The sequence below is a fragment of the Gopherus evgoodei genome, chromosome 16 (assembly GCF_007399415.2).
Source record: "Gopherus evgoodei ecotype Sinaloan lineage chromosome 16, rGopEvg1_v1.p, whole genome shotgun sequence".
In the NCBI taxonomy this organism is placed as follows: domain Eukaryota; kingdom Metazoa; phylum Chordata; order Testudines; family Testudinidae; genus Gopherus; species Gopherus evgoodei.
Window position 1 is genome coordinate 21,319,797 of NC_044337.1, and position 12,878 is coordinate 21,332,674.

Consider the following 12,878-nt stretch of genomic DNA (forward strand, 5'->3'; position numbering starts at 1 on the left):
TAATAAATAATAATAATAATGTAGAGGCAGCAATGGCAGGTTCGAATTGCAAAGTTTGCTAGGGACAGGGAAGGGAGTCAACAGCCATCAGGAGTAGTGATTTATTAGTGTAATTCCTAGAAGCCATATAAAAGCGTTGGAGTAAATAGTGCATCATAATATCATAGAAGCATAGACACTAGGGATGTACAAGTCCTGTTAGATCACCTATTCACCTCCCTGCCAATGTCAGATTGTTCTCTGTCATGTTTTTTCCAGCCTAGCAATGATGGGACTTCCAGTGTTTGTCTGTGAGAGACTAATAGATCACATGTTATAGGGAAATATAACAGTGATTTTGCAAACCACGTAAAATATATAGATGAAAGGAAAATATATATATATTCCCTGGAGCCTTCCAACTTATGGAATGTTTCTATAAAGGAACGGATAGAAAGGGAACTTCTGTGTCTTTTGCCTCCACCCTTCCACACAAAGAAATGACTAATCAGCAGAGAAGAAAGAACTGCAAAACTGAATGGATAGGGAGAAAGTAATCAGATAACAGGGAATAGAGGCAAAAAGAGGCTAGGAAGGAAGTCAGGAAATGGAGGTGGGTGGACATGGAAAGTAATGAAGGTCAAGCAGGATTTTCCTTAGATGATTTCAGTGCGAGAGCCAATGGAAACTTCCCAATCGTTGTTTGGAACCGCAGTAATTAGGAGTCCAGAAGCAGTCTTAGTTTAACAAGAGTTTCATTGTACTGCACAAGCCTAAGAGAATTCTCTGTTTCATTTCCCTCTCCCAGCCTGTCAGCATGGTGGAACACGCTGAGTTTCTGAAGGCTGGAAAGGAGCCGGGCCTACAGATCTGGCGGATTGAGAAATTTGATTTGGTACCTGTGCCAAAAAACCTGTATGGAGACTTCTTCACTGGAGATGCTTATCTGGTTCTGAACACCATCAAACAGCGGAGTGGGAACCTGCAGTATGACCTGCATTTCTGGTTAGGTAAGGTCTGAGGGGCTTGTCTCTGTCTTAATGGAAATTGGCAGTTCTTCCAACTCCTGGAGCTAAACCCGGGAAGGTGAACATTCTTGCACTGTGTTCCTCTCACTGGTCCAGGACTCTTGGGTAAACCTGTCCTGCCACAAGGGAAAAGAAGGCAAAACTGGCACTGTTAAGGCCATTTAATTTTATATTCCCATAGCACCTCTCATCCTAAAGTGTTTCGCACTTTCCCTGAACAATGCACTACTGACATGCAGCCACCTCTGGGGTGGAGGGCAGCAACTAATCATTGCCCTGCACAACCACAAGAAGGGAAAATGTTGTTCAGTCTCTACAACAAACCTTTACGCTTTTGTAAAGTGCCATGGGGTCTTTAATGCCCACATAGGGACCTCAGTTGAGCTCTCATACAAAACACGCATCGCCGCTGCAGCTCTGCAGTGCTGTAAAATGGAGTAGCCTGCTAATGATCAATGGGGTTCTATTCTAGTTCAGTGCGTTGTCATATCTATGTTGTAGCAATGCCAGATCTCCTGAGAGAGGGATTCTCAAGGGTTCCTGAAAGTCTGCAGAGCCAGGCTGCCGATGCGCTAGTGCCCCCTAAGGGTCTGCTAGATTGCCTGACTTTTGGGCAGACTGAATGCATCTTCTTGCCAAGTCAGCTGGCCAGGCTGTCAGGGGTAGTAGCGCCTAGCTCTTATCCAGAGCTTTTCATCTGTAGATCTTTACAAAGGAGGTCAGTGTTGCTATAGCTGGTATACAGATGGAGAAACTGAGACTCAGTCCCTGCCTGGCTGTAATAAAATACCTGTCAGTAAAGGTTTTCCGGGAAACTCGCCCTCCAGGGAATTGTTTGCACAGTGTGAAACAGCTGGATGAGAAGGCAGAGACCCTGCATTCACTCTGTGGTGTCTTCCTTCGATTTCTAGGGGATTTCTGTAGTCAGGATGAAAGCGGTGCAGCTGCCATATTCACTGTTCAGATGGACGATTATCTTCATGGGAAGGCTATCCAGCATCGGGAGGTGCAAGGGCACGAGTCTTCAACTTTCCTGGGATACTTCAAATCCGGCCTGAAGTACAAAGTATGTATTTGCTGGACATCCAGCCTAGCAGGTCTGAATCTGAGTAGGATGGTTTCCCAGCCTGTCCACATCACCGAGGAGAAGTAAGGATTGCCTTCTTGTCGATCACCAGCTGTTTTCAATGACAGGGCACAGAACAGCAACTCAGCAACTCATAGTAAGAGAGCCCGGGCTGGATTCAGTGAGACAGAAGTGAAAGCCCCAGGCAATTGTAGGGATTGGAGTTTTGTTTTTCTTGCAAGAAGGGAGCTGCCGCAAGGTGTCTGCAACTGATTTGGGAAATAGACATCTGAGTTAATGGCAGATGCCTGGCCCTGTGCATTGATTGTACCCTTCCCCAGCTACTCAACCAGCTATGGCTTTCCAGTGTCTCTTTTTCTATGCCCAGCATATTTCCTCTGCTAGCTCTCTTGGCAGCGATCATCGGTAGTATTACGGGAAGGTGGGGGAAAGCATTGGGGAGTCATTCTTCCATAGTGGTGCAAAATGGTGGGATAGGAGAAGAGTGGAATTAGATTGTCCAGAAATAGTTATCCACATTAGCTATCCACTGGCACAAACAAAGCAACATTACGCCAGACTCTTCTGCAGTTGGCTATTTTTTTCCTTGTCCTGGATTTTCCTACAATTTTTTTTTATTTGCTTATTCGTAACCCTAGTATTTTCCATTCCTTTCTCCTTTTAATTTGGTTTCGCTTTTGGGTGAACGGCTTAAACCTACTGCCTAAATTGTCCAAGAATAGAACAGAAGCTTCTGCCAGATACAGACCTTTAATCTGTGGAGGTATCAGTTTTGAAAGTGTTTTAAACCTTCCCGTGGACAAATGCAGTGAAAAGGACAGGTAGCAAAAAAGTGAGTTCTCTTACTGCGTGTGTATGGAGAGTGAAAGAATATGTGAGAGGCAGTTGTCCACAGACAGACTGCTCAAAGGGAGGCAGCGTGTTTTAGTGGTTAGAGCAATGGGCTGGGTGGTCAGGAAGTGTGAGTACTATTCTCAGCTCGGCGCTGATATGGTCTTTGTAACTTCCTCTTTTGAATTCACTTTGTTTTCTGTTCACTCTTTCTCTTTGCAGCCGTGAGAATGAATGGTGGAGTCTGGGTAACTGGGAATAGCTGAAGGGGCATGTTACTCTAATACACACAGTGCAATAAAAAGGCCAGCGTAGACCTGGCTTCCTCCACTTTCCGCTCACCCCCTTTATATTCATATTGTGAGTCGGAGTTACCTTCTTCTTTGTTCTTTTAGGCTGGTGGAGTTGCCTCTGGCTTCAAGCATGTGGTTCCCAATGAGGTGACTGTCCAAAGAGTCCTTCAGATCAAAGGCAGGCGAGTGGTTCGAGCTACTGAGGTCCCTGTGAGCTGGGACAGTTTCAACAACGGAGATTGTTTCATCCTTGATCTGGGCAGTGTAAGTCTGCTAGTTAAACACACGTTTGGCAAATCTTCGGGGAATGGGAAATGTCTTGGTGGGCCATTTGTTTTTCTTCCTAGTCTGTGTTAAGCTGTGTGAGGCTCCCCAAGGTCACCAGTGATTTCACAAACTGCACAGCCGATCTGTTAACTCTCCTATTGTCACGGTGGAAAGTGAGCTGTATTTTCCTGGTCTGATGAGCTGTGGACTCTAGGCCCCTAGATCCACGTTTCCCAACCCCTCACCAACTGCTGCTGCAGGCTGCCCCTTCCTACCTGCATGAAAAGGCCCTAATGCACCACTGCTGCTTAGGTCAGGCCTGTTAACCCAGCCATTGGTGTGTTCTTTGCATTACGCTGCCTAAAGAAGCCTCGTGTTTCTGAGATGGGGCTCTCTGAAATGCCATACTCTTTATCTGTGCCCTGCAGGACATCCACCAGTGGTGCGGCTCCAAGAGCAATCGGTTTGAGAGGCTGAAGGCCACCCAGGTGGCTAAGGGGATCCGGGATAATGAGCGGAGTGGCCGTGGCAATGTCTACGTGGTGGAGGAAGGGTCAGAGCGGGAGCAAATGCTGCAGGTCACTTTCTTTGTATTTCACTGAACGTCACAGCAAAGTCCTGTCTGTGCAATCAGCTGCAGGGGTGATGAGTGTGGCGTCTGGATGAAAGGATGGCCTGCACGCACATGTGCAGTACAGAATGTGTGTGTTGATATACAGTATCAGCAGGAGAAGCGTTGTCGAATGGCTAGAGCACAGGATTGTGAGTCACAATATCTAGGTCTAACTCTGGCCTTGCCATTGACTTGCTGGGTGGCCTTGGACAAATTGTATAGCCTGTCTGTGCCTCAGTTTCCTCATCTGTTTCCTGCATCATAGTGTAAGAATTAATGAATATGTGTGAAGTGCTTTGAGATCCTCAGAGGGAGGGGACTATTCAAGTGCTCAATACTAGTGTTGTTTCTGCTGGCCGTTCTCTTGTGCAAGGGACAGAAAACAGTGGGTGTTGAGCCCCATTTGGAGATTGGAACATACCAGTTTTGATGTAGCTGACCTACATTTTTTCTTGTTTTTTTTGTTGTTTTTTTTTTGTGGTCAGAGCATCTGGGGAGCAGAAATTCTCTTGGATCAACACACATAGCTAGCAGATTGTTTTCCTCTCTCTCAGGTTCTGGGACCTAAGCCCGATCTGCCAGAAGGAGTCGCTGATGACCTCAAAGCTGACGCATCCAATAGAAAGCTGGCTAAGCTGTATAAGGTAACAAGAAGCAGATGGCTGCTGACAGAGGAATCCTGTAAAGGGTGGAATCATAGAATCATTGAAATGTAGGGCCGGAAGGGACCTTGAGAGTCCAGCCCCCTGTGCTAAGATAGGATCAAGTAAACCCTGAAAGATGTTTGTCTAACTTGTTCTAACTAGACAGAGCTGGAGTGGAGCAGAGGGGCTCTGATTCTCACTTGTGTCGCTAGCTATTTATGAAGTGTTAGCAAAGAAAGTTTATGCAAGACTATCTAAGTAGCCACCATTGCTTTGTTGCCTTGCCCAGGCCTTACTGACTCCCATGTGAGAGCTGGAATTGTCAGGAATGGAGGTGCAATGTCACACATGCCAGGCTGCTGGGAGAGCTTGCAGTTGCTATCCATGAGAGAAGGAAGTAAAGTGAAATGAATCAGCCAAGCAGCTGTATTTAGCAGGGGAAGAGGGAGCCCTCCTCTGTCCTGTCAGGAATGAACTAGAATCAAGGAGCTTAAGACCCCAACTCTGTTAACTCCTCTGCCCCTGTCATGCAGGCTGGCTTGACAGCTAATATATATATATATATATATATATATATATATATATATATATGGAGATATACCTATCTCACAGAACTGGAAGGGACCCTGAAAGGTTATTGAGTTCAGCCCCCTGCCTTCCGTAGCAGGACCATGTACTGATTTTGCCCCAGATCTCTAAGTGGTCCCCTGAAGGATTGAACTCACAATCCTGGGATTAGCAGGTCAATGTGCACACCACTGAGCTATCCCTCCCCCCAGGAGGTTTAGTGCTCTAGCTAGCCACAGTGTGGGCAACAGCAGGGCAGACTGGCCCACAGGGACCTGCCAGTGTCTCTCAGCCCTGCCCTGCAGAGCCCACTTCAAGGTGCAAGAAGGGAGTTTAGTGTCAATCTGCTGGCAGGTGATTTAGTAAATAAGTATGACATGGTTTTGTGATGTCCACACTTGTCCATTAGTAACTCTAGAGTCTGAATCCCCCACACGCATTTCATGTGGACCAGCAAGCCAACCAGTGGCTTTTCCTTGGGATAGTCACCAGGATGCTGAAATAGCCCTTTCCAGTTCTTAGGGAACAGGACAGTTCTGCTGACAAGGCCCCTTTGGCTGCATTTGCATTGAGGACATTGGAGAGATGTGCTGCCATTTCTGTAGTCTCATAGGAAGTTGCAGTGGTGGGAGAAATCCCTGAAATCCTAGGGGCAGACCACCCCTTTGTATCACATCACTGCTGTGCCAAGAACAGCACGTTTGAAGGACAGGAGGCGTGAAGGAAACCAATGCACCCAAGTCCCAATGTTCACCTCCAACTACATGTAGCTGTGGAACGCTGAGAGGAGAAGGACTCCAGGTTCTTCCACAGAGTGCCTCTGAACTGAGCCTCGTGTTGCATTATCCCAGGTCTCCAATGGTGCAGGGAACATGGCTGTCTCTCTGGTAGCAGACGAGAATCCGTTCTCCCAGGCTGCACTGGACTCCAATGACTGTTTCATTCTGGACCATGGCTCTGATGGGAAAATCTTCATTTGGAAAGGTACCCGGGGGAGGGAGGAGTAGATAAAGGCAGCTGTGCATGGGATCTATATTCGATTCTTGGTCCCAGCTTCCTGCAAGTAGGGGGTGAGGAGGGAGTGCATGGTGCTGGTCAATTGCAGCGTCTCCAGGGAATTAAAGAACAGCGCACGGCTCAGAAGGGCATCTCGGGAGACTTCGCAGAAAAAGTTAAGAAGTTCTGAGTGGAAGAGAAGATCATTTAAGTTCTTGGATACCCGTGCAGGGATCTTTGTGTAGGGCGCTCTGGCAGGGATGCGGGTCTGCATGTGGCAGTGAGGATGCTCATGTGGAAATGGTTCCCCCATTAGCTATGCCAGTCTCTCTCCCTCTGTGCGATCCTGATGCCTGAGCACCAGGGGAGAGGGTCTTGCTGACTGGCCCTCTCTTGGAGCCTGCCAGGCAGGGTGTAGCCAGTGCAGGATCTCCGGCTGTGGGGCTCGTAGCTGTGGATCATGGATGACTGGGATGGTGCAGGGCAGGGGGGAGGGTTTTAGACTGTGTCACTGGACCATATGCTGCAGTACTTTGCACATACAAAAGACGGTTACTCACCTTTGTAACTGTTGTTCTTCGAGATGTGTTGCTCACATCCATTCCAGTTAGGTGTGCGCGCCGCGCGTGCACGTTCGTCGGAAACTTTTTTACCCTAGCAACTCCAGTGGGCCGGCAGGTCGCCCCCTGGAGTGGCGCCGCCATGGCGCCCAATATATATCCCTGCCGGCCCGCCCGCTCCTCAGTTCCTTCTTGCCGGCTACTCCGACAGTGGGGAAGGAGGGCGGGTGTGGAATGGATGTGAGCAACACATCTCGAAGAACAACAGTTACAAAGGTGAGTAACCGTCTTTTCTTCTTCGAGTGATTGCTCACATCCATTCCAGTTAGGTGACTCCCAAGCCATACCTAGGCGGTGGGGTCGGAGTAAGAAGTCGCGGCATGGAGCACTGCAGTTCCGAAGGCCGCATCCTCTCTCGACTGCTGTACCAGGGCGTAGTGGGAAGCAAAGGTGTGGACCGATGACCAGGTCGCTGCCCGACAGATTTCCTGGATGGGCACACGGGCCAGGAAAGCCAGCGACGACGCCTGCGCCCTGGTAGAATGCGCAGTCACACGGCCCGTAGGGACATGGGCCAAGTCATAACAGGTCCTGATACAGGACGTAACCCACGAGGATAACCTCTGGGAGGAGATAGGAAGCCCTTTCATACGGTCCGCTACCGCCACGAAAAGCTGGGGGGATTTGCGGAAGGGTTTGGTCCTCTCTATGTAGAACGCGAGAGCTCTACGGACATCCAGCGAGTGGAGCTGCTGCTCCCTGCCTGAGGAGTGAGGTTTTGGGAAAAAAACCGGGAGGAAAATCTCTTGGTTGACGTGGAAGGCTGAGACCACCTTGGGTAGAAAGGCAGGGTGTGGTCTAAGCTGCACCTTGTCCTTGTGGAAGACCGTGTATGGGGGGTCCACCACAAGGGCTCGGAGTTCCGACACCCGTCTAGCTGAGGTGATAGCTACTAGAAAGGCAGCCTTCCAAGAGAGGTAAAGCAGGGAGCAAGTAGCTAACGGCTCAAAGGGGGGCCCCATGAGCCGGGACAACACCAGGTTAAGATCCCAGGTTGGAGCAGGGGGACGGACGTTAGGGAATAACCGTTCCAGCCCCTTAAGGAATCTCGACACCGTCGGGTGAGAAAAAACGGAGCGACCGTTCGCACCCGGGTGAAAGGTGGAGATAGCTGCCAGATGGACTCGCAACGACGATAAGGCCAGACCATGTTCTTTGAGGGACCAAACATAATCTAAGATTTCGGATACCGAAACTTCCATAGGGCGGAGATTTCTCTCTACGCACCAACAGGAGAAGCGTTTCCATTTTGCCGAATATGTGGCTCTTGTGGATGGTTTCCTGCTGCTCAAGAGCACCTCTCTCACAGGCGTGGAGCAGCGCAGCTCGGAACCAGTTAGCCACGCAGGAGCCACGCCGCTAGGTGCAGCGACTGCAGGTCTGGGTGACAGAGGGACCCGTGGTCCTGGGTAATCAGGTCCGGATGAAGGGGCAGGGGAACTGGGTCGGCTACGGCCAAGTCTAGCAGCATGGTGTACCAGTGCTGTCTGGGCCATGCCGGGGCCACCATGATCACACGAGCCCTGTCTCTGCGCACCTTCAGGAGGACCTTGTGAACCAGAGGGAACGGAGGAAACGCATAGTACAGGTGGGTCGACCACTGGATGAGGAAGGCATCCGCTATCGACCCCGGCTCCCTGCCCTGAAAGGAGCAGAACGCTTGGCACTTCCTGTTCCCCCTGGACGCAAAGAGGTCCACCCGGGGATAACCCCACCTCCGGAAAATGGAGAGAGCGACGTCCAGTCGAAGGGACCACTCGTGTGACAGGAAGGATCTGCTCAATCGATCCGCCAGCGTGTTCCGTACTCCGGGAAGGAAGGAAGCCCTGAGGTGAATGGAGTGGGCTACGCAAAAGTCCCAGAGTCGTATCGCCTCGAGGCACAGGGAGGAGGACCTGGTGCCGCCCTGCTTGTTGATATAATACATGGTCGTCGTGTTGTCCGTGAACACGGCTACACAACGACCCTGAAGCTGATGACAAAACGTTTGGCAAGCAAGGCGGACCGCTCTCAACTCCCTCATGTTGATATGTAGCCCCACCTCCTCCTGGGACCATAGGCCCTGCGTCCGCAGGGTCCCTAGGTGGGCCCCCCAGCCTAGATCTGAGGCATCCGTTGTCAGGGATACCGAGGGCTGAGACGGGTGAAAGGGAAGACCCGCACACAATACGGACTGGTCCACCCACCAGCCGAGGGAATCTAAGACCTTCTGGGGGACTGTAATTAACATGTCTAGCGGTTGCCTTGGTCTGTAATGACTGATAAGCCACAGCTGGAGAGGCCTCATGCGGAGCCGAGCGTAGTCGGTCACAAAAGTGCACGCCGCCATGTGGCCTAACAGGGTTAGACATGTCCTCACTGACGTCAACGGGGCTGACCGCAAGCGTTGAACGATCGCCGCCATGGTCTGGAACCGCTGCCGAGGCAGCGAGGCCCTGCCCACAGTGGCGTCCAGGACGGCCCCGATAAATTCCACCTTCTGAGTGGGCCTCAGGGTGGACTTGTCTGTGTTTATCAAGAGGCCCAGACTCGCAAACATGCCGGTGATCACGCGGACATGGCTGTACACCTGCTGTTCCGACGTGCCCCGAATCAACCAATCGTCCAGATAAGGGAACACGTGGACACGGTTGCGCCGAAGATGCGCCACGACAACTGCCATGCATTTTGTAAACACCCTCGGGGCCGTGGACAGGCCAAACGGGAGGACCACAAATTGATAATGACGAGCCCCCACAACGAAGCGGAGGAAGCGTCTGTGGCGTGGCCAAATGGCAACGTGGAAATACGCGTCCTGCATGTCGAGGGCGGCGTACCAGTCTCCCGGATCCAGGGATGGAATAATGGTCCCCAGGGATACCATGCGGAACTTCAACTTCACGAGGTATTTGTTGAGTTCTCGCAGGTCGAGGATAGGCCTGAGGCCCCCCTTGGCCTTGGGGATCAGAAAATAGCGGGAATAAAACCCCTTGCCTTTCTCGTTTTCGGGAACCGCCTCTATAGCTCCTTTGCTGAGGAGCGTCTGCACCTCCTGCCGAAGGAATTGCTCGTGAGAGGGGTCCCTGAAGAGGGACGAGGAAGGAGGGCGGGAAGGAGGGAACGAAACAAACTGCAGGCGGTACCCCGTCTGCACCACGCTCAAGACCCAGCGGTCCGATGTTATTTGGGACCACGCCGGGAGGAAAAACGAAAGGCGGTTGGAAAACGGAGGGGAAGGATCCGTAGGGGAAACTGTTACTGCGCCCTCGAGCGCACCTTCAAAATGAAGGCTTAGGACCAGGCGGGGGTTTTGAGGAGCCTTGGTTCTGCCCCCCTTGGTTCCCCGACTGCCTGCGCCTCCCGTTCCTGCCGCGGCGCCTGTAAGGGTCCTGCCGCTGGCGGAACTGGGAAAACGGCCGACGGTGCTGCTGTTGTTGCGGCCTAAAGGGTCTACGCTGTGTCACGGGGGTGTGCATCCCGAGGGACCGCGCAATGACCCGGTTGTCCTTTAAACTCTTAAGTCTGGGGTCTGTCTTATCGGAAAACAGGCCCTGGCCTTCGAAAGGAAGGTCCTGTATCGTGTGCTGGAGCTCTGGCGGAAGGCCGGAAACCTGCAGCCAGGAGATGCGACGCATCGTAACTCCTGACGCGAGGGTACGGGCAGCCGAGTCCGCAGCGTCCAAGGAGGCTTGCAAGGCCGTGCGCGCGACCTTCTTGCCTTCGTCCAAGATGGCCGTGAACTCTTGGCGAGCATCCTGTGGCAGCAGCTCCTTAAATTTGTCCACTGCCACCCAGGAGTTAAAGGCGTATCTGCTCAGCAGGGCCTGTTGGTTAGAGACCCTGAGCTGCAGCGCCCCAGCCGAATACACCTTACGGCCAAGGAGGTCCATCCGCCTGGCTTCTCTGGATTTGGGGGCCGGAGCCTCCTGGCCGTGACGCTCCCTATCGTTCACCGATTGCACTACCAGTGAACCGGGAGTCGGGTGAACATGTAAATATTCGTACCCCTTAGAAGGGGCCATGTACTTCCTCTCGACTCCTTTCGCTGTCGGAGGGATGGAGGCCGGGGACTGCCAGATAGTATTGGCATTGGCCTGAATGGTCCGTATAAACGGCAGGGCGACCCTGGTGGGAGCATCGGAAGAGAGGATGGTGACAATCGGGTCCTCTATCTCCGAGACCTCCTCTGCCTGCAGACTCAGGTTTTGAGCCAATCGCCTGAGGAGGTCCTGGTGCGCCCTGAGATCCAGCGGGGGGGGACTGTTGGAGGAGGTACCCGCCACCGCCTCATCCGGGGAGGAGGATGATGAGACCCCAGGCACAATAGTGTCCAACTGAGGGTCTTCCTCAGCCCTCGCCTCTGTCTCCGGAGCCGCAGCGGAGTCCTGCTGTTTGGACCCTTCGTCCCCTTCCGGTCTAGCAGGGAGCTGCTGGGGGCCCTGGGCCTGATGGTACGCCCAGGGTGTCCAGAATCCCCACTGTGGGGGGCCTTGGTCCTGCAGCGGCGGATCAGCAAACAGCGCCGCCTGCCGGTCGGTGCCCAGCGCATAGCCGCTGTCCGTCTGGGAGGACACGGACGGCTGCCTGGAGGGCCACGGCGGGGCCGACCCTGGATGGTACGGGTCTGCGCGGGCCGGCACGGAGGATCGTCTCGGTGCCGGGGACCGGTGCCGGGAGTCATAACGGTGCCGGGATCGGGACCGGGATCTGTCACGGTGCCGGGCGCTGCTTCGGGACCGGGATCTGTCACGGTGCCGGGCGCTGCTTCGGGACCGGGATCTGTCACGGTGCCGGGCGCCGCTTCGGGACCGGGATCTGTCACGGTGCCGGGCGCCGCTTCGGTGCCGGGACCTACTACCAGCTCGGTGCCGGGAGATCGACCGGGACCGGGACCTGCCACCAGCTCGGTGCCGGGAGATCGACCGGGACCGGGACCTGCCACCAGCTCGGTGCCGGGAGGTCGAGCGAGATCGGGACCGGGACCTGCCACCAGCTCGGTGCCGGGAGGTCGACCGGTGCGGCGAGTAGCGTCGGGACCTGCTCCTGGAGTCGCGGTGCCGGTGTCGACTGGAGCCTGACCGCGACCGTCTCGATGCCGACCGGTGCCGCGAGTGCGACCGGTACCGCTGAGGGGAGCGGTGCCGGGACTGCGAGCGGCGTCGGGATCTGGAGCGCCCAAGACGTCGGGGCCTGGATGGCGAACGACTGTCCGTGGGCGGTGCCGACATCATGGGCTTGCCTCTGGACGTGACCCGCACCGGAGGAACCGGGGGTGGCAGCCGAGTAGGCTCCGTCAGGGCAATAAGGTCCCGAGCCGAGGCGAAGGTCTCCGGTGTGGATGGGACCATTATCTCAACCCCAGATCTCATGGGGGAGCTCGGCGGCACCGGACTCAACAGACCCGCCGGGCCCGGAGTCAACGGTGCTGACGGTGCCGGCGGCGCCGCGGCCGATGTCGAGGCCGGGCGTTCAAGCCGGGTCTGCCTGGCCGGAGTATTAGACTTCGACGGCCTAGGCTCTGATTCCGGTGCCGGAGAAGGTCGGTGCCGAGGAGTCTTCTCGGTGCCGGAGCGATCCGGTGCCGGTGCCGAAACCACGGTCTGCGAAGTCGACGGGTCAAGTGCCGCCTCCATTAGGAGAGTTCGGAGCCTCTGATCCCTCTTCTTTTTTGTCCTTGGCTTAAAAGCCTTACAGATGCGGCACTTGTCAGATCTGTGCGATTCCCCGAGGCACTTCAGGCACGCTTCGTGGGGATCGCTGGTAGGCATGGGCTTCTTGCAGGCCGCACACTGCTTGAAGCCTGGCGAAACAGGCATGAGCCTGGCGCCCGGTGCCGGGAAGGGCTAAGCCCCCGGCAAGAAACTACTTAACAGCTATTTACTAAACTATCTACTTAACAATACTAATTAACAACTAAATAGAACTAGAGATAAGCGATAAACAAGCGATAGAAACTAGGAGAGCTAGGGACGTG

The 12,878-nt window shown here is 53.6% G+C and overlaps 1 protein-coding gene across 3 annotated transcripts in view; it reads left to right on the plus strand.

The window, feature by feature from the left end:
* Nucleotides 1-12,878, plus strand: part of GSN (gelsolin) — a 52,436-nt gene that overhangs the window by 26,320 nt on the left and 13,238 nt on the right. For all 3 annotated transcript variants that reach the window (XM_030535292.1, XM_030535294.1, XM_030535293.1), the window contains 6 exons: nt 788-989; nt 1,919-2,073; nt 3,321-3,482; nt 3,914-4,063; nt 4,653-4,742; nt 6,161-6,293. In XM_030535292.1, coding sequence (XP_030391152.1) covers nt 788-989; nt 1,919-2,073; nt 3,321-3,482; nt 3,914-4,063; nt 4,653-4,742; nt 6,161-6,293 — 892 coding nt within the window. The remainder of the gene's footprint in view (nt 1-787; nt 990-1,918; nt 2,074-3,320; nt 3,483-3,913; nt 4,064-4,652; nt 4,743-6,160; nt 6,294-12,878) is intronic.